The sequence below is a fragment of the Ictidomys tridecemlineatus genome, chromosome 6 (assembly GCF_052094955.1).
Source record: "Ictidomys tridecemlineatus isolate mIctTri1 chromosome 6, mIctTri1.hap1, whole genome shotgun sequence".
Lineage (NCBI taxonomy): Eukaryota > Metazoa > Chordata > Mammalia > Rodentia > Sciuridae > Ictidomys > Ictidomys tridecemlineatus.
Genome location: NC_135482.1, coordinates 61,693,137 through 61,720,388, shown reverse-complemented (window position 1 = coordinate 61,720,388; position 27,252 = coordinate 61,693,137). Strand labels below are relative to the sequence as shown.

The 27,252-nt window shown below is 40.6% G+C and overlaps 1 protein-coding gene across 34 annotated transcripts; it reads left to right on the top strand.

Annotated features, from left to right (window-relative positions):
- The first annotated feature begins 1,392 nt into the window (after positions 1-1,392).
- Positions 1,393-26,857, top strand: Pcbp2 (poly(rC) binding protein 2). Of its 34 annotated transcripts, none has more exons than XM_078014549.1 (15): positions 1,398-1,589; positions 3,755-3,897; positions 4,991-5,014; positions 5,109-5,141; positions 5,597-5,713; positions 8,500-8,631; positions 11,075-11,203; positions 12,223-12,297; positions 14,139-14,231; positions 15,403-15,444; positions 16,705-16,777; positions 17,300-17,338; positions 18,268-18,320; positions 19,411-19,580; positions 22,583-23,370. In XM_078014549.1, the coding sequence occupies exons 2-15, from the start codon at positions 3,829-3,831 to the stop codon at positions 22,932-22,934; spliced, it is 1,401 nt and encodes a 466-aa protein (XP_077870675.1). In that variant the 5' UTR covers positions 1,398-1,589; positions 3,755-3,828; the 3' UTR covers positions 22,935-23,370. The 34 variants fall into 34 exon arrangements, with proteins under 34 accessions (XP_077870685.1, XP_077870689.1, XP_077870688.1 ...); XM_078014547.1 differs by having other exon boundaries at positions 18,265-18,320; XM_078014546.1 differs by having other exon boundaries at positions 12,211-12,297.
- The last annotated feature ends 395 nt before the right edge of the window (positions 26,858-27,252 follow it).

Below are 27,252 nucleotides of genomic sequence, written 5' to 3'. Positions count from 1 at the left end.
ACAATATTTCCTAATTTTATCTATCTTTGAATTTTCCTACTTGTCCCCAAAATGTCTTTTTTGTTCCCTCCATCTCCAAACCAGGATCCAAGGAAGGTCGGTCCATACATTACATTTGGTTATTAGTGCCTTTAAATTTTTCTTTCTGGGCTGGGGATGTGGCTCAAGCGGTAGCGCGCTCTCCTGGCATGCGTGCGGCCCGGGTTCGATCCTCAGCACCACATACCAACAAAGATGTTGTGTCCGCCAACTAAAAAATAAATATTAAAAAAAAAAATTTTTTTCTTCCTGTGCCTTCATCATTTTTTTTTAACATTTGTCATTTTGTAATGATCTGGCCACTTGACCTGTGAAATATCTCATATTCTGGGGTTACAAATATCTTATTTTATAATATTGGGATTTAATTTGTTCCTTTTCCCCTGTAAATTTTCTGTAAACTGCAAATTAGGTATAATGGCTTGATAAGATTAATACTAAACACTTTTGACAGGAATACTTAATAGATGATGTTGTGTACTTATTGCATCTCATTGAGGACCACACAACATCAAAGTTGTCCTATTACTAGTGATGTAAAGTGTGATCATTTACTTGAGTAAGGTTTGACTGCCAGACCTTTCCATTGAAATTACTTTTAGTTTTGTGCAATTTGCAAATTATCTGTGTGGTGACATTTGACATGTTCTTTAACAACGTTTCTCTTAAAAGTTTGACAGGATCATTCTGGGTTGCAAAATAGTGATTTCCTAATTCTTCCATTTCTTCTACATTTATTGGATGGGATTCTTTATAAAATCGGGCTTTCCCATATAAATTACTGATGAAAACGGACGGTAAATGCTTCTTTTAGTTAACAATTTCAGAATAAGGAGTTCGTGTAATAATCGCTTTCAGTGTGGCGAATTACATTTTTTACTTTTATTTTTTTTAGTGTCAGTATAGACTATTGGGTTTTCCTTGTCTCTTCTCATATTCTCTCCACCTATTCCTTCATCCACTCCACTTTTTGATCCATGGCGATTGCCACCTTTTTCGGCACTACACCTGAACTTTCCAGTTAGTCCTCTAGGTGTCACTGGTTTCTCTTGCGTCCTTACACTGCCGCTCTATCGCACATCTCGCTTTTCGCAACTGACCATCTCGCTGGTGTTGACTCGATTCAAGGAGCCGCTCTAGGCTCTCGGGAGGCCGTTAGCATTGTGTGGAGAAAGTCTGGACTACGCGTCGCCTCGCCGGCCCTGGGGCGGTTAGCGCTTCCGGGGTCGAAGGGTGCGCGGGGTTGAAAGCGGGCCGCTCCGCCCCGTCCCCCTCCCAGACCAGCAGAGGCAGCAGCCGGAGCAGCCGCAGCCTGCGCCCTCTCCCGCCCGCCCGCCCTCCGCCCGCCCGCCCGCCCTCCGCCGCCCTCCACCCGCCCCGGGGTCTCTTTCCCCCTTCCTCCTCCTCCTCCTCCACCCCCCCCTTCCTCCTCCGCCCGCCCGCGGGGCCCCCCTTGCCTTCCCGCCCGCCCCTATTGTTCCGCCCCCGGCCTCCCGCCCTTCCCCTTCCCGCCCGCTCCCCTTTTCCCCTCAGTCGTCTCGCGCCTGCAGGTAAGCTTAAAAATTTCCCCTCCTCCCCCGACTGTAGCTTCTGTTTCCACTCATGCCATCTTTCTTAGAGGTCTCCGGTCCTAGTCACGAGCCCCGGTCTCTCGTAGTCCCGCGTGAGCGCCTACCACCTCAGTCTCTCCGGCCGGCCACTCACGCGAGGACCTGGCTCTGGCGCGGCCTAGTAGGCCTCGCGCAAGGCCTACCCCCTCCCCCCGCCTTTTCCCGGTGGCGGCTGCGCAGGAGTCAAGGAGGGCGCGCGCGCGGTAGGGGGGGCGGCGGTGGATTTGTTGGTTGAGGGGGGTGGGGGAGGCGATGGCCGGCTTGCTGGCCGTGCGGGTGAGCGCGGCTCCCCGCGGGGGTCAGGCGCTGGCGCAGCCACACGAGGAGGCGCTACTAGTCCGGCCCCTCCCCCTGGATCGCAGCGCCCCCCCCCGACCGAACCGTTTATTTTTCCTCTCTTTTCTAATTGAGGGAAGGGGGGGCTAAGTGGAAAAATGCTTGGATGACCGAGGGGAGGGGGGCTGCGGAGTTAAAGAAAGGGTAGGCGGGCTCCCAGTTACCGAGTTATTCAGGACGTTCTCTCAGGGTAACGAATTTTAAAATTACAAAATGCCTGCCGATATAAACCCAGACCGAGCTATTTATAGAGGGGTAATTGACTGCACGATTAACAGCTGGATTCCTGGGATGGGGTACACTTATACTGACATGAGAGAAGTATGACAGATTTCTTGGATTGCTTTGATGGTTTGGAGTTAAAAAATGCATATTTGTGCCTCACCTGAAGGAATAACTTCAAATGTTTCATTTCGTGCCCTTGTGATTATTGTGGTATTTGTAAAGTACTTCCTATTACATCTTAGCTAGGAAATTAAGATTTTTTACCATAATTAATTTAAAAAAGGAAATCATTCTGATAGACTCAACTATTTCTACCAAGCCATTTTTCCCCATGAGTGAAAAGTGTTGACTTGTGGGATTTGGGCAGCAATTGGCTATATTCTGAAAATAGGAAAATAATGTACATTGGGAACGCACTTATATAATCACTTACATTCTGAAGTAGACAGGAGACAAATTTGCCATGTACAGAATGGTGTGGCAATCACTAAAACACTTCTGAAAGTATTTAGAGTCTGACCTTTGTTAACAACAAAATTAAAAGGGTGTCTGGTTTAGTGAAGGGAGAAAACTAGCTATAGGAGGAGTTTTGAAGGGATGGATACTGAATTATGTCATTAAAGAAATTTAACAGAACTTGTGAGAGGCACTTTTAAAATTGGTCCTAAGGAAGTATTGAAGGCAAACACATATCCACAAGCAAATTTTTTTCTACATATCACTAAGCACATTGTTTGAGGGGATGAGTGAAGAAGGGGACGTCTTGAAAACAATTACAGAATAAGTTTTTAGGTGTATTAGTTTTATATTGTCTTTTTTGGGAAGAAATCTAAGATTTAATAGGTGTGAATAAAAACTGAGTGGCAATAAAAGTTTTGTGCAAACAAAACAGGTTAGGGGGAAGAGAAAAGGACTTGATTGGACTAAATGTATGGAGTCATTCCAAAGGGGAATGTGGAACTCCTGTTTGCATGTTGCATGGCGGCATCTGGGATAGATGCCTCTTTCATTTAGGTTGTTGACATAATTTAAAAATCATTTGATGTCATCTATCAACATTTGAAATTTTTAATGAGGGATATTCTCAATTTCTTTATCTAGAAATTGCTACTATGAAGAAAATTTACTTGTGTTCTCTAGCTTGTAGTTCCAATTGTTACTCCACAGGGAATCAAAAGGTCATTTGCCCTTAATGTAAGTTGGTTAGTATGGGGTTTGCTCAGGTGTTTGAACCTTTTTGAAGCTTACTTTGTTGAAGGACAATTTGGTGCAAGTTCAGCAATTCCTTTAGAACCACTGCCAGTAGAAGGAATCTTCCTCATCCTGAGAGTCAGCGGAAAACCTATCATTTATGAGAGCAAATTGGAAAGTTGCCTTCTATACTCTGTAACAACCAGAGTTTTAAATGTTAAGCAGTTGTGCTGGGTGTGTGTACAAATTGGATAGGAAAAGAATCATTTAGAAAACATTGATAACGGCAGAAATAACTTTGGGAAATATTCTATTGTTTTCTTCCTCTGATTTTAATCATGTTTGCATTTCAGTTTTTGGCTTTCACCCCCACCAGTGACCAAAGACTTGACCACTCAAAGTCCAGCTCCCCATAACACTGCTCGACATGGACACCGGTGTGATTGAAGGTGGATTAAATGTCACTCTCACCATTCGGCTACTTATGCATGGAAAGGTATGCACCAGCTTGGGAAATTGGGTCATAGTAACTGCTAGGGGAGGGGCCAGGAAGAGCAGACATGCATCTTGGAGCTCATCAGATTAACACTGTGGGGCGTCTGGCTTTAGTACTCTTCTCTAATGGAATAGATGTGAATATAGTGGGAAAGTGGACAGATTTGACTAGGAAGCTCCACTGAGCAGGAAATGCTTAACTAGAGGTTAGAGCCAAAGACTGTCTCATACCTGGAGAGTAAGATTTTTCTAATGGATGTTGCTATAGGTTGTAATAGGTAGATTTCACAAATAATTTTAGGGAAATTTAAGTGGGTGGTAAACATTTAGTTTTATAAAAGATAATTTATATAAATACAAATGTATTATTTAGCCACCACTATGTGGTTATTCATTTGAAATTCATTGATAGCTTTACTCTTAAATTCTGATTAAAGAATAAACCTTTATCTCCTCAACCCTCAGTAAATCTTTAAATCTCTCCTTTTTTGGTGGGGGTTGGGGTTTTTGGGGATTGAATCCAGGGGAACTTTGCCACTCAGCTATATTCCCAGCCCTTTTTTCTATTTTTAGTTATAGTTGGACACAGTACCTTTATTGTATTTACTTTTATGTGGTGCTGAGGATCGAACCCAGGGCCTTGCACATGCTAGGTGAGCACTCTACCGTTGAGCCACAACCTGAGCCCCCTCCTCAAAAAAGCCCTTTTTTTTTTTAAAATTTTTTTTAGTTATACAGGGACACAATATCTTTTTTATTTTTTATGTGGTGTTGAGGATCAAAACCAGGGTATCACATGTGCAAGGTGTGCACTCTATTGCTGAGCCACAAACCCAGCCCCCACCCCCTAGCCCTTTTTATTTTTGACAAATTCTCCATAAGTTGCTGAGGCTGGCATCAAACTTATGATCCTCCTGTCTCAGCCCCCTGAGTAGATAATATTATATGCATGTACCATCATACCCAGCTCTCCATTTCTTTGGAGTAGTACTTATCATAATAGCAGTTGGACAGCTGGATAGTTAGAGTTTATTTTTCATAATGATGAACACTTCTGAATTTCCTCTTATTTACACTAGTTTCTTCCATTGCAGGAAGTTGGCAGTATCATCGGAAAGGTAAGAAGACAATTTCACTTCAACGCTAATTACTATTTAGTCAGTCTGAGTTGAAAAAGCAGTTGGAGCTCATCATTGACTTTTCCTCTTACAGAAAGGAGAATCGGTTAAGAAGATGCGCGAGGAGGTAAGTTAGGGGCTTTTGAGTTTTGTTAGCTTTGGAAAGTGAAAATCTTAAAACATCTGAAAGTTCTGTTTGAGAGATTAGATGGGGGAGAGCTCTATAGGGAAAGTCTCTATTTTTTTTAGCTTGATTATTTTATTGGTGTGAGACTTGAACTCAGGGCCTCACCATTCTTAAGACAAGTTCTGTATCACTAAGCTTCATCCCCAGTTCTGTTTCAGTTATTTGTAATGACAGATATATGCAGGAGTGTATGCTTTTCAGAGAGATCTTGGAGTTTATTCAGGACAGCTGGTATAAGCTTTGTTTGACAAACATGGGTCAGTGTTTGATTTCTCCCCCACCCCCCAGTGTAGGTAGGTAGCTTCTTGCCTATGTTAAAGAGAGGCTATACACATCCTATATATGTTCTGATCTTTTTTGTCTCTTAACTACTTTTGTTTCTCCTCCTTTTTCAGAGTGGTGCACGTATCAATATCTCAGAAGGGAATTGTCCTGAGAGAATTATCACTTTGGCTGGACCCACTAATGCCATCTTCAAAGCCTTTGCTATGATCATTGACAAACTGGAAGAGGTTCGTTGTTTTTTCTCCCCCACCTCCTGGTTTTTTTGTTTGTTCGAGACAAGATCTTGCTATGTTGCCCAGGCTGCTTTTGAAATTCTGGGTTGAAGTTGTCTACCTGTCAGATTGTCTAATAGATGGGACTGCATGTTTGTATCACTATACCCAGCAAAAAAAAAAAAAGTGTTGGGGCCCAAACCCAGAGCCTCAAGTATGCTAATTAAGTACTGTACCACTGAACTATATCCCCAGCTCTGTTTTACATTTATTGCTAAGCCTTAAGAATATATTGTTGTCCTCTTCCAGTTGATTGAACTAAATTAATGTACTTTTTGTTAGGAGCTCTATTGAAACTAATATATTTCATTGATTACAGATGTTTTCCAGTCTGCGTGTTGTTTAGATTTAAAAAGTATACAGATACTGGTAAAAATGTTAAAGTTGTACTTGGAGGGCGAGCCCTAGGTAATCAGAAGCAAAATAACCATATCGGAGGTTTTGTTATAAGGGAGTTGTTGTTTTAACTCTCAATCTTCAGAGGCCAAGCAACCATTGTCCTAGGTCATGTGTTCAGCTCCCCGCTTGCCCTCCCTCTGCCTGCTGCAGTAATGCTGCTAATTGTGCAATTGATACCACAGAAAAGTGCTGCTTGGTTGGTGGTTGGTACTTAATGGTGCCTGAAAACCTATCCTTGCCCACATTAGAAATGTTATCTTTTGTGTGTGTGTGTATGTGTGTGTGTGTGCTAGGGATCAAACCCAGAGTCTTTTGCATGCTAGACAATTGCTGTACCACTGAGTTATATCCTCAGCATTAAAAATGTTGGTGCAGGGGCTGGGGATGTGGCTTAAGTGATACCACGCTCGCCTGGCATGCGTGCGTCCCGGGTTGGATCCTCAGCACCACATACAAGCAAAGATGTTGTGTCCGCCGAAAACTAAAAAATAAGTATTAAAAATTCTCTCTCAAAAAAAAAAAAAAATGTTGGTGCATGGTGACACATGCCTGTCATCCCAGCAGTTTAGGAGGCTGAGACTGGAGGATTGAAAGTTCAAAATAGGGTTGGGATGTGGCTCAGTAGTCAAGTGCTCCTGAGTTTAATCCCTGGTGCCCCACCCCACCAAAACATTTTTTTTTTTTTTGAGTATCATGGCCCTGTTAATTCTTCTGGGGTTACTTGTATTTAAAAAAAAATCAGGAAACATCTATTTTTTGGGGGGTAGGGGGTTTGAAACCAGGGTGCTTAACCACTGAGTCACATCCCCATCCCTTGTTATTTTGAGGCAGTGTTGCAGAGTTTCTTAGGGCCTCACTAAGTTGCCAAGGCTGGCCTCAAATTTAGGATTCCCCTGCCTCTGTCTTCAGAGTCTCTGGGAGTATAGGCATGTGCCACAATGCTTGGCATACTGTCCATTCTTTAACCACATAAGAAACGTCCTTGATTTCAGGGGTTTAAGCTTAAGCATTTCCAAGGTCTCAGTACTAATAGAGGTGGTCTGAGAAATGACATTTAAACCACTTAATCTTCAAAGGCTAAACTTAACTAGGTTAAAACCATGACTTTTGGATGTGGGATGTTATAGGAAAGATTGTAGGCTTTGAGCCAGTACAGGTTTTGTTTTTGGTTCTAAGGGATTGAACTGAGGGTCTTATGCATTCTAAACCTATGTTGTCTCACTGACCTGTACTCTGAAGCTCCGGTAGTATCCTTTATATTTCAGAGCTTTTTATTTTTTATTTATTTATTTTTTAAATATCATTTTTTTTAGTTGTAGATTGACAGAACGTCTTTATTTATTTTTATGTGGTGCTGAGGATTGAACCCAGTGCCTCATATGTGCGAGGCAAGCACTCTTTCATTGAGCCACAACCCCAGCCCTACAGAGCTTTTTAGATGTGATCAGAGAAAATACTCTTGAGCCTCTGTTTCATCATCTATGTAATGGTACTTTTTTGGGGGAGGGGGGTATGCTGGGGATTGAACTTAGGGGCACTCAACCACTGAGCTAGTTCTCCAGCCCTACTTGGTATTTTATTTGGAGACAGGGTCTCACTGGTTGCTTCGCACCTCGCTTTTGCTAAGGCTGACTGAGGCTGACGTAGAACTCACAATCCTCCTATCTCAGCCTCCAGAACTCCTGGGGTTACAGGCATTCACCACTGCACCTGGCTCATCTCTTTATTATTTAATTTTAACCTCAAGATTCTTTTCCTGTTGCTTGTTAACTCCAATTTATAAAACAATTGCTTTTCTTCCTACTTATAGAATACTTTCTCTGAGGGTGAAAGAATTATGGCTACTTCTGAGCAAGTTTGTAGAAGTTGTAATCTTCATTTACTTTGGTGCAAGGCATGGAATTTGAACCTTTTTTGGGATGGTTATGGCATGACATGTTATAAGAATAAATGGTTTTTGCTAGGTGTGGTGCCAAATGGTTGTAATCCTTAAGGATTCAGGAGGTTGAGGCAGGTGGATTGCAAGTTTGAGGCTAGCCTGGTCAACTTTCTCAAAATGAAAAAAATAGGACTGGGGATGTTTTTCAGTGAGACCCAGTCTCTAAATAAAATACAAAAATAGAGCTGGGGATGTGGCTCAGTGGTCAAGTGCTCCTGAGTTCACTCCCTAGTACACCCCCAACAACAAGAACAACAAAAGACACATGCCCATAGGTCTCACACATCCCTACCCCCACATACACACAAGAGTAAATGGTTCTTTTATGGAAGTTACAGGTTCCTAAGGATCTTCTTAAATGTGTATCTTTTTAATATTCTGACCAGCTTTTTTCTTTTTGTAGGACATCAGCAGCTCTATGACCAATAGCACAGCTGCCAGTAGACCCCCGGTCACTCTGAGGCTGGTGGTCCCTGCTAGTCAGTGTGGCTCTCTCATTGGAAAAGGTGGTTGCAAGATTAAGGAAATACGAGAGGTTGGTTATACTATACTTAATGTTAACTATTCTAAATGTGGTTCTGTTAGCTCGTGGTATAATTAGGAAATGTTAGCACTTAATGAAGACTGACTAAAATAATGGTATTAAAGGACTACAATGATTAAACTGAGAGTAAAAGTACTATGTAATTTTTTTTTCCTTTTTTACAAAACTCAGATTTTATATCATTATTTAGTGGTTCTAGGAATTGAATCCAGGGTTTTATTTATACTACACAAGTGCTTGCTTTCTCATTGAGTTGTATCCCTGTCCCTTTTTGTTTCTGTTTTTCCCATTAGGACTGTGATACTCTTATCCTAGGCTGTGTGTGTGTGTGGGTATAATTAATTTTTTAAGCATTTATTTTTTAGGTGTAGGTGGACACAATACCTTTATTTTTATGTGGTCCCAAGGATGGAACCCAGTGCCTCACACATGGCTAGGCAAATGCTCTACCTCTGAGCCACAACCCAAGCCCCCGTATATTGTTTTTATTTCATTTATATATATATATCTTTTTTAAAATAAATTTTTTAGTCATTGGTATACCTTTATTTTTTTATTTATTTATATGTGGTGCTGAGGATTGAACCTGAAGCCTCACACATGCTTGGCAAGTGCTTTGCCACTGAGCCAAAACCCCAGCTCTTTATTTCTGTTTTTTTTTTAATATATATATATTTTTTAGTTATAGTTGGACATAATACTTTTATTTATTGTATGTGGTGCTGAGGATCAAATCCAGGGCCCTGCATGTGCTAGGCACGCACTCTACCCTGAGCCACAACCCCAGCCCTATTTACGTTTTTGCTTCTGGAAGTGGGGTGCTTAACACAGTTATATCCCCAGCCCGAATTTATTTGATTTTTTATTTTAAGACAGGTCTTGCTATGTTGCTTAGGGCTTGTTGAATTCCTGAGACTGGCTTCCCACTTGGAATCTTCTTATCCTCCTGAGATATTGGCATTACAAGTGTGCACCATCATGCCTGGCTTGTTTTTATTTTAAGATGGGTTCCTGTCGAGTTTTCCTGGCTAGCTTTTAATTTTAATTTTAATTTAATTTAATTTTATTTTTTTAGTACTGGGGATTAAGCCCAGGGACACTCTTCCACTGAGCTACATTTCCAGTAACTTTTTGTTTGGTACCTGGGATTGAACCTAGGTACACTTAACTACCCAGCCACATTCTCCAACTCTTTTTATATTTTATTTGGAGATAGGGTTTCTTTAAGTTGCTTAGTCTGGCTTTTTTTTTTTTTTTAAATATTTATTTTTTAGTTTCAGGTGGACACAGTATCTTTATTTTGTTTTTATGTGGTGCTGAGAATCTAACCCAGTGCCTCATGCATGCTAGGTGAGCGTGCTACCACTTGAGCCACATCCCCAGCCCCTTGGGCTGGCTTTGAACTCAAAATTCTTTTGCCTCAGCCTCCCACATCACCGTACCCAGGAACTTTATTTTATTTTAAAGACCTCTTTACTAAATTGCTGAGTCTGGCCTTGAAGTTGCAGTCCTCTTGCTTTAGCCTCCTAAATAGCTAGGATTAGAGGCATGTGTCACCATGCCCCTGGGATTAGTGGTTTTGTTTTGTTTTGTTTTATTGATACCTGGAATTGAACCCAGGGCCACTTGACATCCCCAGTTTTGATATGTTAGAGTAGCAATGTTTTTCTTGGCCAGATTTCCATGTAGCAAGGGAAAACGGGGAATGTATGTTCAGATACAGTTGTAATCTGGATCACTGTTTAATAATGAAGTTAAATTAGGTTATGGAAGCTTTTAGTTGTATCTAGGGATTACTGAATTTGGTGTTGGAATGAAACTTGAAATGGTTCCTAAAGAAAGAATTGAGTTGGAGAGCCTTTTGTAAATGCTACCAGAACAAAGATACTGGGCCGTGTGTGTTAATGTGTTAATGTATGGTAAGCCCTAGAAATGGTAACTGGTCCATAGAATGAAAGGTGGGTGGGTGATAATTGGTTTTTTTGGGGCTCACAAAAGCTGAGAGGAAACTTTAGAGGATCTTTTTTGAGCAGGTTAAATTTAGGCTGTTGTTCAGGCTTATTCTTTCTTTCTTTTTTTTTTTTTTTTTTTTTAAGGGGGGGAGAATTTTTTTTTAATATTTAGTTTTTTGGCGGACACAACATCTTTGTTTGTGGTGCTGAGGATTGAACCCGAGCCACACGCATGCCAGCCAAGCGCGATACCGCTTGAGCCACATCCCCAGCCCTCAGGCTTATTCTTATCTTAAAGGATATTTTATTTTTAACTCCCTTTAAACAGTACTATCTATGAAAAGGGAGGAATGGGAAGGGACAAAGAAAGGGGAAGATGGACAGGATAAGTATCCACTGAGCTATAAAATCTAAAATAAATACTGTATTTGAAAGAAAAAAAATTTTTTTTCTGATTTTTAAATTTCTTTTTACCCCAAAAGAGTACAGGGGCTCAAGTCCAGGTGGCAGGGGATATGCTCCCCAATTCAACTGAGCGGGCCATCACTATTGCTGGCATTCCGCAATCCATCATTGAGTGTGTCAAACAGATCTGCGTGGTCATGTTGGAGGTAAGCCCTCAGGCTCATGCTGAGAGTGGGGGAAGGGCAATTCTGGGGACAGGAACTGATCTATATTTAGTAACACTGGAATTAGGTGAAGCTGTTAGTAGCCTTCAATGGGGGTGGGTACAAAGGTTCCCTGAGTTCATATTTTCCTTCCCCCAGCTTTTGACTTTTCCTATGGTCTGTGAACAAAAATAGAACCTGCTAACTGGCAGTGATCTTTTGGTTTAGGACAGTTTTAGCACAGTTTACAAGGGTAGATGGGAAGATTCACTATGTGAACTGAGTGGACCAAATATTCATTTGAGTTCCTGAGAAGCTAAATTACCTTTTGGAATGCTATACTTTGTTAACATGGAACTTGAGCACATTCTTTAATTTCTGGCTTTCAAGCAGGATATATTCTAAAGGATAGTGAATATAGAACAGAATGGTGAATTTGTGGTAGTATTTGAATGACTTATATGTCTGGCTAATACACTAGTATTCTATTAAAGAGGAAAATTATGGGGTAATTAAACCTTTTTTTAAGTTATATGTAATTTGTCCCATACTTTATCAGAAAGTGTGATTTCCAAGTGGAGTTAAAATTTTAATTGGAATTCTGAATAGTGTGCAGTGCAGATACTTCTATATTATCCTAATCTCATCTTTTGGGTACTTTATTTCAAACTTGGCTTTATTTTCTCTTCAGATTAAAATATGAAATCCTAAAAATTAATAGCTAAAATGTATGCAGAGTTTTTTTGTGTGTGTCATTAAATACATGGAAATAGTGCATAAAATTATTTTTAGGGATATCTTCTTTAATGATTAATGTGAGCTGGGAGTAGTCCATGACTATCTTACTGCTTTAAGACAAATAATTGCAGATTTGAGATTAGATCTACCTAATGATAACTTGCTGTAGGTAAGGGGATGGAAATAATAGTTTTTAACTGAACTGTGTGTGCTAAAGCCACACAGCTGAAGCAGCTTTGAAACCTTATCTCTTTTTGTTTTTTTCCCCTCTGACTCTCTCCCAGTCCCCCCCGAAGGGCGTGACCATCCCGTACCGGCCCAAGCCGTCAAGTTCTCCAGTCATCTTTGCAGGTGGTCAGGTAAGACAGTTGTTATTGATTGGCTAGAATTAACATAATATTTGAAATGTCAACTACGCCAGCAGCACACCAAGCCACTCTGCATGCTTGCCGATTACTCTGGCCATAGTTTGACTTGCTTTTAGTTTTATTTTTGTACTGGGAAAAAGCCTTGAATGCCAAGCCCGTATTTAATTTTTAACAGGCAAAGGAAGTTTTGTAGGCACTCGGAAGAGGTAATTTATTTTGTAATTTAATGTGGGATGGGTTAGGAGAGTTAAATTGCCTCTGTGTCACTACTTCTCTCTTTCCCACCCCATCCATGCTTTTGTATGTGTGGGGTGATCTTTAGAGGTCTGAGTAAAGGTAGAAAAGAATCGGACCTCTGAAGGAGAGTTCTGGATGCTGGTCTCAAAATTGGGGAATTCTGAACTTGAGTGTCCTACAAACTTCCCCTTCCCTCCACCTCACCTCCCCTGCTCCTACCCCTTCACCTCCAAACTCCAGTGTATTGTCAATATCCCAGACTCTTAACCTCATAAATACTGGTTTGAACCACATGGCATAATTGAAATCGGCTGGGGTAAGAGTTCAGCCTACAAGAATAGGAGGGGGAGAGCATGTTGGGCTGTGGTGCTGTGACCTTTGGTGTTAGAGCAAGAACACCAAAGCACCCTTTGGGCCTCTCTCTACTCCTTCCTTACCAATCTAAATTCTTCATCTTTTACACATGGTTTATTCTAAAGTTAGATGTGTATGACGAGAGCATTGATAAAGCACCATGGTAGTTTTATGCGTTTGTTAGTATTTAAGAAATTGCTAGGCCAGTTTTTAAAATACTGGGATTAAGATTGAAATAGTGGTGTTCGTTTTGGTAGCTGTGTAAGCAAAATATGCCTATCCCCACTTGGGTCTGGCCTGTTAATAAGCATCTTACCTGTATTTGATTTGGAAGTCATTTGAAGGGAGAGTGTAGGCTTGGAGTTCATCACATTGATAACTATACTGAAGTGGCATGAAATCAAACAAGTTTCAGGGGCTCAGTTTGTTATATAGTTCTAAGAACTTTCACAAGAAGTTAATCATGTCACAGTATAATCTTGAGTACCTTTAGCACTGCTATTGTATAAACTGGATTAGTCAAAGGGCTGTTAGTCTGGATTGTTGGGCAGGATAAGCAAAGGCAGGCTCAGTCAGTATTGAGACAGGAGGGTTAGCCTTAAGGGTTTTCCGTTCTCCTTAGAGCTCCAGGTTCCTGTTCTTCTGGATTCTCCCACTCCCATTTGGAATTATAAGGGGGTCCTATGCTGTGTGGCAGCAATCCTCTCAAAACTACCCTTTTTTTCCCTTCTCTCCTGTCCCTCTTACCCCCTTCATACCTCTTGGCTTTCCTCCTCTTCCTTCCTCCCTTTTCCCCTCCCTTCCCCTTATTCAGTTGACTACCCTCTAAACAGCTTGCAGCTTCTTTCAATGAGTTGCCCTTTCGTGGGTCATTCCCATGGGCCTTTTTAAAATGGACCAGTTCATAACAGTGTCCACAGATGGACCTGTCTTTTGTTCCTTTGTGGCAAAGTGGGCTCTGTAGGGGTTCATTTTAATCCCATATTGACCAGGAGCTGTTATCAGCTCTGTTGTCCCACCCCTTCATTATTCAAAGTAGCCCAATTGTGCATTGTGAAATCTGCCACTAGGTAACATTTTTTTTAATTCACTGATTACAGCTCGTTTCAAATTTGTGCCGTGAGCTCCCTTTTAAAGGAAAAATGAAAAAAATAAACAACTTTTTTTTGTGTGAATTTCATGCTGGTGACAAGGTGCCGGATTGACAGCCCTGGAGACTGAAATCCTCTATTTATCCACAGGACAGGTACAGCACAGGCAGCGACAGTGCGAGCTTTCCCCACACCACCCCGTCCATGTGCCTCAACCCTGACCTGGAGGGACCACCTCTAGAGGTGAGAGGGGATGTTCAGTCTCCAAGGCTCACTCAATCCTTCCGCCTCAGCCGAGACTGCCAACACACGGGGGGCCAATGGCGCTGGTGATTTTTGTGCTGTGGACACCACCTGTCCACGGGGACCTGGACTTGACCCCCCCACCTCATTTCACACAGGCCGCGTAGCCCACCAGATGGTAACACCAACTCTTCTTTTTTTTTTTTTTTATTTTTTATTTTTTTATTTTTGGTTCAACCCCTTTTCTCCCTCTCCTATTCCTCCCGCCCCATTTTCACCTTTCTCCCACCCCTACCTGGGTGCACTTTTGGGGATACTAGCCACAGTGATGTGAGAAGCTTCACATCCTGTTAACAAGCCATTTCTTCCTTCCCTCCCTCCCTATTCCTCCTTGCCTCCTACCCCCTTTGCCCCAAGACCCAGCTCCCTTTTGGGAAGTTATTGTGTGGTGGGAGGAGGGTGTAGTGGGAGCTGCAAGTGTCTTTTATGGAGGGGAGGTGGGAAAAGGTAGGACTTAGAATACAGCGATTTTTGTGTTCTCTCTTCAACTGTATAGTGTTAGTGACCCAGCTTAAGGTTTTTAGGTAGATGTAGAGAAAAACAAGTTAGGGAAATGTTTGAAAACATGTCATGTAGTTTTGTTTAGGTATAAATCATTCATGGCACCACAATTGGTAGAGGACTGGGATGGTACTGGTTGGAAGACACCATTTTCCTTCTAGACTGTCTTGTGTACAGGGAAGAAGCAGGGGCTTGGTCAGTCGAGGCAGTGCTTAATTGCACTTCCACTTTTTCATTAAAGCAGATAAGCGGGCTGGGGTTGTGGGTCAGTGGTAGAACACTTGCCTCGTACATGTGAGGCCTTGGGTTCAATCCTCAGCACCACATAAAAAATAAACAAAGTTACTAAAAAACAAATATGTATATTTTGCCTTAATTACAGAGAACTTGGCTGCTTCCATAGGATCCCTGAAATATATATAGGGTTCAAAGAAGGCCAGCTCAGGTCTGACTATATTTGTGAGACTCCATCTATTGCCTCGGTGCCTCACCTCCCCTTTGTCTAGTTCAGTTCTGACTTCCAGCTAGTTGAAATCTGTTGCCCCATTCCCCGAACTGGGTGGCTGTCCGTGATTGGTTTTTAATAGGAATTGTTTTCCTCCTTTTGTAGGCCTATACCATTCAAGGACAGTATGCCATTCCACAGCCAGATGTAAGTTTTGTTTTCACTTCTTTTTCTGAAAAGCTCCTTCTCCCATCCAATATTGTCTGTGACTCCTTCCTCCCAAGTATCCCGAAGTGAGTTGGGTTTTTAAACATTTATAGTATTGTTACCCTCACAGAGTGAACCACATTTTGGCTCTTAAAAAATTATAACCAGGACATATAGAACCTTGTTTGCCTTTTGACATTTAACCCCTGGAAATTATATTTCAATAGGTCATTAGCTTCTTTCCCCTGTGTTTCAGATTACTCTAAAAGTGAAATGTTCCATGCTATACTGTCATTTTTATTTAAATTGATAGTGGACTGTGCTTCCTTGAATAACATTCTCCTTTCCATGGGAGGAGTGGGAGGAAGGTTTGCTGTTGGGTACTCCTTCTTCTGAGGTGACAACTTAAAACATATATGGGGGAGGGTGGAAGGACTTAAACACAGGGAAGGATAGGAAGCTGAACATGTGGGAATTCAACTCAAAACTTTCCTTGCCACTAAAAAAAACAAAAAACAAAACCTGTTTTGAAGTGCTAATATTTAGACTTTGTTTAAGGGTGTTTTCTTCTGCACTCTTCCTTTATCCTTACTAACCTTTTCAGGTGCTGAGCATTAGACTTGGATAGTCGAGTTTGGTTCTTGGTTAGTGGCAGGACTTAGGAGAGGGAATTAGACTTGAAGTGGGATTACTTTACATGAGCTAGGGTGGTTTAATTGAGATTTTAAAACAACAACAACAAAAACAGCTGTAGAAGTTGTTGGTGGTGGGGATTAAACACAGTTTGGTTTCTTCTCAAAGCCCTCTCCTTGCAGTCTCCCTGCCCCCATCATTTCCTTCCCTTTTCCCAGTACTGGTGGAACCCTGCATGGTGTGTTTTCCCTAGCACCACTGCACAGTTTGTTTACCTAGCCTGTCTGTGCTTGTCCCTGGGGCAACTGTTGCAATGGCTGCAAACACCTTCATTAAGTAGCCCACAAAGGGATGGTTATTGGGCGGGTAACTGTTGCTTTTCTTTTCATGTACCCAAAATGCATTCATTCTCTTATACTGATACCCTCTGTATTTCTTTTCCTTTCCTTTCATATTCTGCCCATTCCCTGGATTGTATTTAGAAGCCCAGTCATTCCCCTGTGTTGTATTTGGAGTAGTAGAGTCAACTTGGGGGATTCAGGAACTCTACATTTTAACATGTGAGTGTGTTTGAGCCTTGACTGTGTTACTTTTCTAATGCCAGCCTCTCTTGTTTGCTTCCTGCAGTTGACCAAGCTGCACCAGTTGGCAATGCAACAGTCTCATTTTCCTATGACGCATGGCAACACCGGATTCAGTGGTATGGAAACCTCAGTATTTATTTCTGTAAGGTGTAGTGCAAGACAGAGACCAGTCCCAAGGTCTCAGCTTGACATCTGTTTAAAACTTCATTACCCAGCATCCTGCTGGTTTAAACTTGGCCTACTATGGCTAAACCCAAGGAGGTAATGTGTTTGTTAACTTGGTTTTCATTTGGGGTGAGTTATTTGAAAAGAAAAATAAAGGTCCTAGAAGGTTTGGGGGTGAGGTTTGGGGATGCTTGTCAGGCAAAGGGTAGGATGATATTTCTTAGAACCATTCTGACTGTTGCCCCCTTGATCTGATCAGCATCCCCTTTCTCTCCACCAGCTATTCAGACTTGGGTAGAAACAATCCATTTGTGCCAAATTGTGTAGTGTTTTTTTTTTTGTTTTTTTTTTTTTAATTTCTGTTTTTGTTTTTATTTTGTTTTTTGGGCTTTTTTTTTTTCTGTATAAGGAATAACTTGTCCGATAGGGTTAGGATGAGACCACCAAACTCATTTTCACTTGTATCTTAACAGGCATTGAATCCAGCTCTCCAGAGGTGAAAGGCTATTGGGGTAATGATTAAAAAAAAAAATCTGTAGTATTCTACTGTTATATTAATAATAAACTGGTGGGAGTCTTGTTTCACTGCCCATGAACCATATCAGCAACATGCACATGGCAGAGAGGAAGCTGAGAGAGCAAAGGGGGTGGGCCTGGTGCCCCTCAGGGTCCCTTGATGGATCTGGCCAACCCCCTTTTAAAAATGCAATTGAGCAAGACTAGGATTGTGAAGATTAGCCAGTTGACCTGGCCCAGTCCAGGTGTCATTATTGATGGGTATGGGTTTTTGTTTTTTTCCTTTTTTCATTGGAAAACCAAACAATAGCCAGAGCAAATTGAGCAAAAGACAGGGATTAATCTGGAGAAATGAATACCCCTCACATGACTGCCATTTCATTGTACCTGACCTTAAAGTTTAGTTTAGGAGGATAAAGGCATAGGGTGTTAATCTGACATGGGTATATTTAAGTCAACTCTGCATGTGTGCCAAAAGTCCATGGTACCAAATAATAGGCATGATATTGGCATTGGTGTTAGTGAGCATTTTGTGAGATAAAATTGGAACACAACAGCAGGAAATTCTAACCAGAAAAGGGGAAGAAGTGAAGGACTTGATGTTTAGATTTCGGTTCAGATTTTGTCCTGTTTGAGGATACCATGCTCCCTTGCCCCTTGCTTCCATCCCCCTACCCCAATAGGCGGGGCTTTGCAGGAAATGGCATGAAATCAGCTCTTCTGAGTGTACAGAAGAACCTTTCCAGCATTATTTCTACATCCCTCTCCCCCTCTTTCCTCCTTGGAGGCTTCCAAGTTAGTGATGAATCCCAACAGCCAATGCTGGGTTTCCAGTTTAATTTCTTTCTGTTAGTTTAATGTGCAGTTCAGTGTGGTTTTGAATGCTGTGCATTGAACTTTCTTGCTCTCTTCTGTCTTTTAGCAGGTTTGGATGCATCTGCTCAGACTACTTCTCATGAACTCACCATTCCAAACGATGTAAGTGTACTAGGCATTGGTTTCCAAGAATATAAGTGCCCATACTTGTAAGCAAGCACTCTACCACTAAGCTACATGCGTAGCCCACAAATTAAGTTTTTTTAAACTAAAGAAAATTCGGGGTACAAACAATCCTAGAAAAAATTTATTGACGTGGAAAACTTATTGTGAGGCAGAATGAACATTCCCCCCCCCCCCAGGTAGAAATTCCATTTCCCTTTGTCTCTCGTAGAATCTTGTAGAATTTTTATCCTTAAAGCATTGGGTGAAATGATCTTGAATGTTAAATCTGTGCTTTCTAACATGGTAGCTACAGACACTGTGGCTATTTAGGTTGAGAAAAATAAAATATTTTAAATTCAATTTCTCAGTTTGATTAGCCACAGTTCAGATGTTCAGTAAGAACAAATTATTGTCTCATTACTGTTTATAGTATTGGACTGTTCAAATGTAGGTAATTATTTTTTCTTTTCCTAAGAGAAAAGCTTTCAAAATTATCTAGAATTTTTATCATTGTAGTAAGACGGTATCCATGGCAGATGATTTTTAAAAAAAAGAAATATTTTTAGTTGTAGATGGAAACAGTAATTTTATTTTATTTTATTTATTTAGTGCTGAGGGTTGAACCCAGTACCTCACACATGCTAGGCAAATGCTCTACCACCAAGCTACAACCCCAGCCCCTCATGGCAAATGAATTTTAAGCATCATTGCTACCCAGAACTGAAGATGCCTTTATTGATTCCTAGCCATCTGACTAGGTTTTAGTAACATCTTATTTCTGATCTGTTTTTTCTTCGGAGTTAATACTCTGAGGAAAGGAATAATGAAGAGCTGGTGTTTGGAGTAGCAGTTTGTTTGCAGATAACTGTGACCCATAGTGGTAAGACGAAAGTTGGGTCAGGAATTGAAATGGGATCAATAAAAATAATTTTTTTTTTTGTTTTTAAAGAATATATGAGAAAGAGTGTAGATTGTGGATAATAGTTTCCATTACTTAGTTCTTAGATCCAAGTTGTAGAAGAGACAGTATAGAATTCTTGGACCTGGCCATACAAGTCTTTTATTTGTTGTCTTTTTTTCTTTTAAGTTGATTGGCTGCATAATCGGGCGTCAAGGCGCCAAAATCAATGAGATCCGTCAGATGTCTGGGGCGCAGATCAAAATTGCGAACCCAGTGGAAGGATCTACCGATAGGCAGGTTACCATCACTGGATCTGCTGCCAGCATTAGCCTGGCTCAGTATCTAATCAACGTCAGGTAAGATTGCCCTACCTTTTACCTTAATTCCAACATAGTAGGGGTATGTTGGGGAACATTGTAATACTTTACTATTATAGGACTACTTGGGGATGGGTAGAGATGGCAAAAATAATTTTTTAAAAAATATAGCCCTGCTTTCTTTCATCATTAGATTAAAAAAAATCATTCCAGTAACTTTGCATGGGGTGACATAGATTGGTTGCATTTAACTTTTGATGACTTTGGAGTTGGAAGAGAGTGTGTATGGCTTCTAGTAGGACAGTGCTCTGTCAAGATCAGCCATACTGACAAAACCCCCAAAAAAACCACGTTTCTTGTTTTATTCATGTCACATAGACCAATATTTCTTGACATCCAGAGCATCTTTAATTGAATTTAAAAAGCACCCTTAAATAATAATGGAGAAATGCACATCAAAGCATTCTCTTAGAGGCAGCCATTACCATTTTTTCTTTTTTTTTTTAAGAGAGAGTGAGAGAATTTTAATATTTATTTTTTAATTATTGGCGGTCACAACATCTTTGTATGTGGTGCTGAGGATCAAACCCAGGCCTCACGCATGCCAGGCGAGCGCGCTACTGCTTGAGCCACATCCCCAGCCCCCATTTCTTCTTTTTTTTTTTTTTAAATATAGTTGTGGATGAACCTTTATTTATATATGGTGCTGAGAATTGAACCCAGTGCTGCACACATGCTAGGCAAGTGTTCTACCATTGAGCCACTACCCCATCCCTTCACTTGTTTTTAAAAAATCCTTTTTTTCTCAGATTATAAGTGTTTGATTATTTGGGAATGTTGCAGAAATGCCAGGAGTATTTCCTGTCTCATTCTCATTCTTTAATGACCACCTGAGGTTTTGTTTTGTTTTTTTTTTTTTTTTTTGCTTATCCCGTACCAAGGTAATGTTACTACATACAGTTGTAGGGTAGCTGTTAATAGTCTAAAAAACTTTCCCTTAGGAAATAGTTTTTAGCTCATGTGCTAAGGTCCCATTGTTAATTGCTTGCAGACAAACATTTTAAAGCCATTGTGTTAGTACATTTCCCAAGGGCTTAGGGATCCTTTTTATGGGGAGTGTTATCCAGTTATTATGTACTTATCTCCTACCTATTTGGCCTCTGTAGCATGAAAGTTTTATGAGTTCTTAAATGTGGTACATGGGAAAGGCTTTCATAAGTACGAAGTCTGTATTCTTGTCGTTGTATAGACCAGTCTTTATACCATGGTCTTCTATCCCTGATCAGAGATGTCTTAAGTTCCCTAGTAGTGGTCTTGACATTTCCCTTAAGTTTTCTTTGAGGCACTATTAATTTTTACATAGAAAACACTTTCCTATATCTAGATGTTTGTTTCTTCAGCTGCCAAGCACATCAAGTCTTTAATAGTCAAAGCGGTAGAAAACTAGACACTGAGACTGTTGGCAAAGATTCATTTTCTTGTTCTAAGTAGGTATTTGAGGGGAGTTTCAAGTGGCAAAAATCATGTTATTAGAATCTGGAAAATTTTTTCTTGGGTTTTTGGTAGGATTATCCTGTCAAGAGAGTTTCGATTATGACTATTTTTCAATGTGGCCTGTTTGCTTGGCCCCTGTAGTAGTGTAGTAGGTCAGTGGCTACAGTGTATGGATTTTTTATTTTTTATTTTTGGTACCAGGGATTGAACCCAGGGCACTTAACCCCTGAGCCATATCCCCACCCCTTTTTGTGTTTTATTTTGAGTCAGAGTTTTACAGTGTTATTTAGGGCTTCCCTAAGTTGCTGAAGGCTGGCTTAGAACTAAAAAAAGTTCTCTTGCCTAGCCTCCTGAGCCACTGGGATTAAGCCTCATTTACTACTAAAGCAAGGATTGTGCATGCACAGTACTTGCTGTTCACTTTCTCATCTTGGCCAATTTGAATGCAAAAATCAACTGTTTGATTATTTGGGAATGTTTTATTTTAGGAAGAATTTTTCTACTTTCATTAGTGAATTCTGAGTATTTCTGCTTTGCCTCTTTTGGTTTTCATGGTGACATTCAGTACTTTCTGTAGTTAGTTGATTACTCTGTCATCATCCTTTATGGATTGAAGCTGACAGTGAACAAAGGTAAATAAAATAGAATCTTTAAAAGGAACCTCCCTGCTCCTCAAGTTATTTTTGGAGGGTAGATTTTCTGGATAAACTTCAGCTAATAACCTGTAGTTTTGGCTTTTAAACACATGTAGGCATTTGGGAGATGTAGATGTTTACTGTTAACTTGCTGTAAAAACAGCATTATTTTTGCTTTTTTTTAAAACCTGAGTGTTTGGGGAGTGAGTTTCTTTCTGTAAAGTCTACATTAGATGTGTGGTCAGTCAAAACAAAGAGCCTTTTGATACTCTACCACCTCCCACTAGAAAAGCTTCCCCAGTTCTTATCTATACTTCAGTTCTTAGCATTTTCCTTGAAAATGCTACATTTCTTAAAGTTTGAAATTAGTGACCTATTTTGGATTCTTGTCCCTTTCCATCTTAAACACGAGTTTTTTGTGGAGATGTAAACAGACTACACATACATACAATTTAGAGAATTCTGTGTAACATTCAGCTTTATAAGCAATTGTTGGGTAATTTTCCTTTGGAAGGGGAAATTAACATTTGATTTGTATTTGAAACATTCCTTCTTGTTTGGAGGTTGAATACTTTTTCATTTTCTACCTGAAAGTATTTCTTTCCTGTTATTTGGATAAAGGATATTTGGAAATATGTGCCTTGTATGATTCCTTTTTTAGTTTGTTAGTTTTTTCTTCACCAAAGCAGTTTTAAATAGCATTGTGGAATAGAAAATGGCAAAGTGTACATATTTAGAGGGTGGGACACAGGCTAAAATACAGTTTGTCAGAAATTGATGTAAATCTTCCTAATTGGCAACCAAAGACACTTACTGATATAACTGAAGCGGTTTTTGTCCTGTACTTTTTCCCTTTTGTGGTCTTCCCTTCCACCCACCCTTTTTTTTTGTTCCTTTTTTCCTCTGTTACAGTTTAGAAAACGCTAAACCCTCCTCCCAGGCAGCCTCCGTCACGATCCCTGATCACCTCAGCATCAACCTCTCTCAACCCTCCACCCCTTCTTCTTCTTCTTCCTCCTCCACCACCACCCCCTCGCTCGCCACAGCGGGGACCTCCGACGCACCCTCCAGCCTCCCCAACCCTCTTCCGACCGCCCCTTGTGTCTCCAGTCTGCTTGGCATGAAACCCATCCCTCTCCTGGCTCTAAATGTTGTGTCTGCTGCTAAGGGTACCGGGGCTTCAGCTGCCACCACCACCACCTCTGCAGTGCCATGTGTAACTAACAAACTGAAAGGGGAGAAACAGAGGTTCTCCCCCTACTGAGTGCATATCTTGAGGTACCTCCCTCAAGTGTGTATTGGTTCATTTTGTTTTATTTTGTTAACACTGGTGAGAACCAAATTATTGTGAGCTTGTGACCGTTTTCCTTTTACTACTTTGGGGTATATCTGGGTGGGGGTGGGGGCAATGATAACTCTTGTTTAGGTTTAGGCCATTTCAGCTGAGTGCCTGTTTCAGAGTCTGACTTGTTGAATTCTTTATCTAGAGCCATAGTTTTTGCTCTTTCTCATTCTGTTACCTTTTTTGTAGCTTTATTCTGCCTTGCAATATAATAATGTGTTAGGCTCTGTGTTAATGAATAAAGGCTTCTCCGTTACCCCCCCACCCTTTTTTAATTATTAAATGGTTAAGCTATCAGCAGGCCTTTGGCCAAATTTGTGTTTCTAGCTGTAATAAAGTTGCCACAGTAACAACCTTAGTTCACCGTGTGCTGTGACGTGTAAAGGGGTGGGAACTTGTGACCTGTGGCTAATCCACTAGGAAGTCTCTACAACTGCATTGGACTTTTGTGTCCCAGGTTAATTATATAAATCTTTGACAATATTGCCACAAAGAGGAAAGGGCTTGTGGCATTTTAGGTGCTGAGGGTTCTTCATAATTAGCAAGGATCTTCATTAGTGAAGAAGAGTTTCATATCCCATACCTTGCCAACAGCAGGTAACAAGGGTGTCTGAGGTAGTGAAGATCTCTTCCAAGGCATATATATACAAATCACTTAACTTCTTCACGCAGAATGGTGGGACAAGGTGGAGTAAATCAAAGGCAGGCAGCTACTATCTAGTTCCTGTGAATGAGCATTACCCTTCTTCCTGTGACATTTGAAAGATCTTGAATAACCAATCTATGACATTGTCTAGAACTTGAATAGGATGCTGACTAATCCTAAACCAACTTCAGTTAGTGATCTAAGTTCCTGTACCTTCTGGTCTCTGCCTGCCCTTCCCTATCCCCAACACTATGATAAGTAGGAAATTATAAGCTTAAATTTGAAGCACCCTTGGGGATCAACTAATTTGTAACTCATTAGTACTCTCAAATAACGGGAAAAAGAAAGTCCCTGAGCATTTAGATTTGTGCCTGACCTTTACTCAGTGTACTTCCCTGAGGTTAACTCATTGTTTTTTGGAGCTTGGATTTGAACACAGGGGATGTATTCTATCACTGAGCTGCATTCCTAGTTGCTTTTTCATTTCCTTATTCCAGGATGCACACAAGTCTGAAATGATGGGCTGCAGGTAGCTCAGTGTTAGAATGCTAGCTTGGCATGTGCTAGGCCCTAGGTTCAATTCCCAGCTCTACACAAACAAAAAACAGAACTCTAAATGTAAAGGCAGAAGGCTTCCAATGTTCTACATATTGCCAGGGTTTTGAATATATAATGTTCTTACCCAGAGCATTAGAGAAAAGAACTTGATGATGAGAGATTTCTCCTTGATAACCATTTTCTACATTACCTTTGGTTGACATTGCTTAAAAGAGACAAGAAACCTAGCTGTTCACAAGTATTCCAGTATTTTCCTCTGATGTTATCCCAGATTGGGAATATGAATTAGCATTATATGCCCATATCAGCATGATGAAGGTTTGGAGGGACAAACTTGTGCTTAATTGTCCAGGAAGAAGTTTTTGTGTTAGTTGCCCTTCCTCTATAGTTAGGGAATTAGCATACTTATATCATGAGGGCTTGGTCTTTTTTTGTTGTTTTAAATAGGAAGGCCATTTAACCTAATGAATTTTCTTAAGATTTCTGAGCACCAGTTCAATTAAGGGGCCTCTAAAGATACTGGGTGTTAAATTTTTTAAAAGCTTAGAGCTCCCCCATGTGGTTCCAGATCTTAATATATTCTTTGCAGTGCTGAAGATTGAACCCAGAGCCCCACACTGCCTGCATGCTAGGCAACACCCTACCACTGAGCTACATCCCCAGCCCGCTGTGTATTTCCTGTTCAATTTTTTCCTGTCCCTGTCTCCTACATCCCCATCCCTGCAGAGTCCTGCTTAGGTTTGGTGTAAGTACTGGACAATTCTTTTTGATCACTGTAGGGCCAGAGTGCTACAACTTTTTTTTTTTTTAAATGGTCCTAGATTTAAACTGTGGGCCTTTGGTTCCCATAAAACCCTTTTATTCAGGGCTTATTGTTGACCTTTCCCTAGATCTTTTCAAGAATTACATATTATTCTTGATGAGGTGAAGAGATAATTTCTGATTTTAAAAATAGTTTGTAGTTGAAGGACTCTCTAATTTCCTGACCTTTGGTTTTTCCTTCTGGCTACTTTTGGCTATGCCTTGTTGTAGAAGGGTTATAGATGTGAGTTTGCAAACTTTCTTGACCAGACACTACCAGTAGGTCATGCTAGTCAATTTAGAACCTTTTATGAAATTATTTTTGAGAGTTAAGATCACTAATTCTTACATATTTAGTTCTGTTCATAGTGTAAGCTATGTGTCTAAGCAATAACCTAATGAGGCTACTTTCAGATAATGTTTGTTTCCCAAATGGCTATATTTTACTTAGCAGTTTGGGAGGAGGTAAATATGAGCAATAAAGAAACATTACTTCTGTGTATCCATGTCCTCCAAGAACAATCTTTGTGGAGGAGCATATCTTCAGAAAATCTAGAAGTTCTAGAGGGCATAGCTTGAGGAACTACACCAACATTGTTTCTGTTCTGAGGTAGTTTGCCTGAGGAAGCTTAGATTGAAAGTCCATTAAAAAAGGTCATGGGCTGGGCATGGTGGTGCACGCCCGTAATCCCCCAACTCAGGAAGCTAAGACAGGAAGATCACAAGATTGAGGCCAGCCTGGGCAGTTTAGTGGGTCCCAAGCAATTTACTGAGGCTGTCTTAATTTAAAAAGGACTCAGATGTAGCTCAGTGTTTAGAACCTCTGGGTTCAAGCCCCTGTATATCCCCACCCCACCTTAAAAAAAAAGTATTATGGTTCTGGTTAATCCAAGAAACTGAAGTGTGATTACCTTCCCCTTCCTCCTCAGTCAGCCAGGCTGAACATTCTAGAGGCGAGGTGCAACTGGGCACTGGGAAAACTAACTTTGAGTTCTTGTTTTGTTTCTATGTTACAGGCTTTCCTCGGAGACGGGTGGCATGGGGAGCAGCTAGAACAATGCAGATTCATCCATAATCCCTTTCTGCTGTTCACCACCACCCATGATCCATCTGTGTAGTTTCTGAACAGTCAGCGATTCCAGGTTTTAAATAGTTTGTAAATTTTCAGTTTCTACACACTTTATCATCCACTCGTGATTTTTTAATTAAAGCGTTTTAATTCCTTTCTCTGTTCAGCTGTTAATGCTGAGATCCATATTTAGTTTTATAAGCTTCTCCCTTTTTTTTTGTTTTTTGTTTTTTTTGGCTCATGAATTTTTCTGTTTGTCATGGAAATGTAAGAGTGGACTATTAATACATTTCAGTTTAGTTCTGTAATGTCAGGAATTTTTCAAAAAAATTAAAAGATGGACTGGAGCTTTTTCTTTGTGAATAGAAACTGGATGCCACAGTGATTCATGTGGGTTTTATTCCTGTTGTCTTCCTGTTATTTTTGTACCTTTTATTCCTTACAGGACCCTGATTGGGTTTTGAATAGAAGCCTTTATTGTAATTAAGATATTTTCTCCTGTTCACCACTCCCATGTTTTTTATTCACCCTCGATCCTTTATTCCTACAACCCTGTATTTAGTTGCCCCTTGTGAAACCTTATGCCCAGTTTGAGGATCAGACTTTGCTAGGACCTAACTGTAGAATAGGTGTGCAGTTCCATGGTTGGATGGTGCACACATGAATATACATGGAAGCAGTTGACCTGTATCTGGGATTCACCTTCATGGGAATATTTGTCCTTGTTCAAGCTTGCATATTTTAAATGAAAACTTAAGTCTCTTGTTTTTAGTAAGTGTTCATTTATAGTCCTTTTTCCTTAATGAGGTTTTTCCTTTTTTTTGTTTGGGGGGACTGGAGTTTGAACTGAAGGGGTCTTTACTACGGAGCTACATTCCAGTTACTTTTTTTGAGACAGGGCCTTGCAAAATTGCCCAGGCTGGCCTTGAATTTACAATGTTCCTGCCTTAACCTCCTGAGTTGCTGGGATTATAGGTGTGTGCCACCGTTCCTGGCCAATAAGAAGAGCTACTTCTGTTTTTGTCATAAAATCACTTAGAAGATTGTACCTGTTGCTATTTGTGCCAGTAATTGTACAAAGTTTAACGTGATCATTTAGTGAGAAAAGATAGTTAACCTCACCAGGTTTGATATCCCATTCATTCATCAAGAAAAACCCTCAACAG

Coding starts and splice junctions, on each gene's coding strand:
- Pcbp2 (XM_078014545.1), top strand. CDS start 3,829: ATGGACACCGGTGTGATTGAAGGTGGATTAAATGTCACTCTCACCATT. Junction 5,015..5,108: donor TTGGCAGTATCATCGGAAAG/GTAAGAAGACAA, acceptor TTCCTCTTACAG/AAAGGAGAATCGGTTAAGAA. Junction 5,714..8,499: donor TCATTGACAAACTGGAAGAG/GTTCGTTGTTTT, acceptor TTCTTTTTGTAG/GACATCAGCAGCTCTATGAC.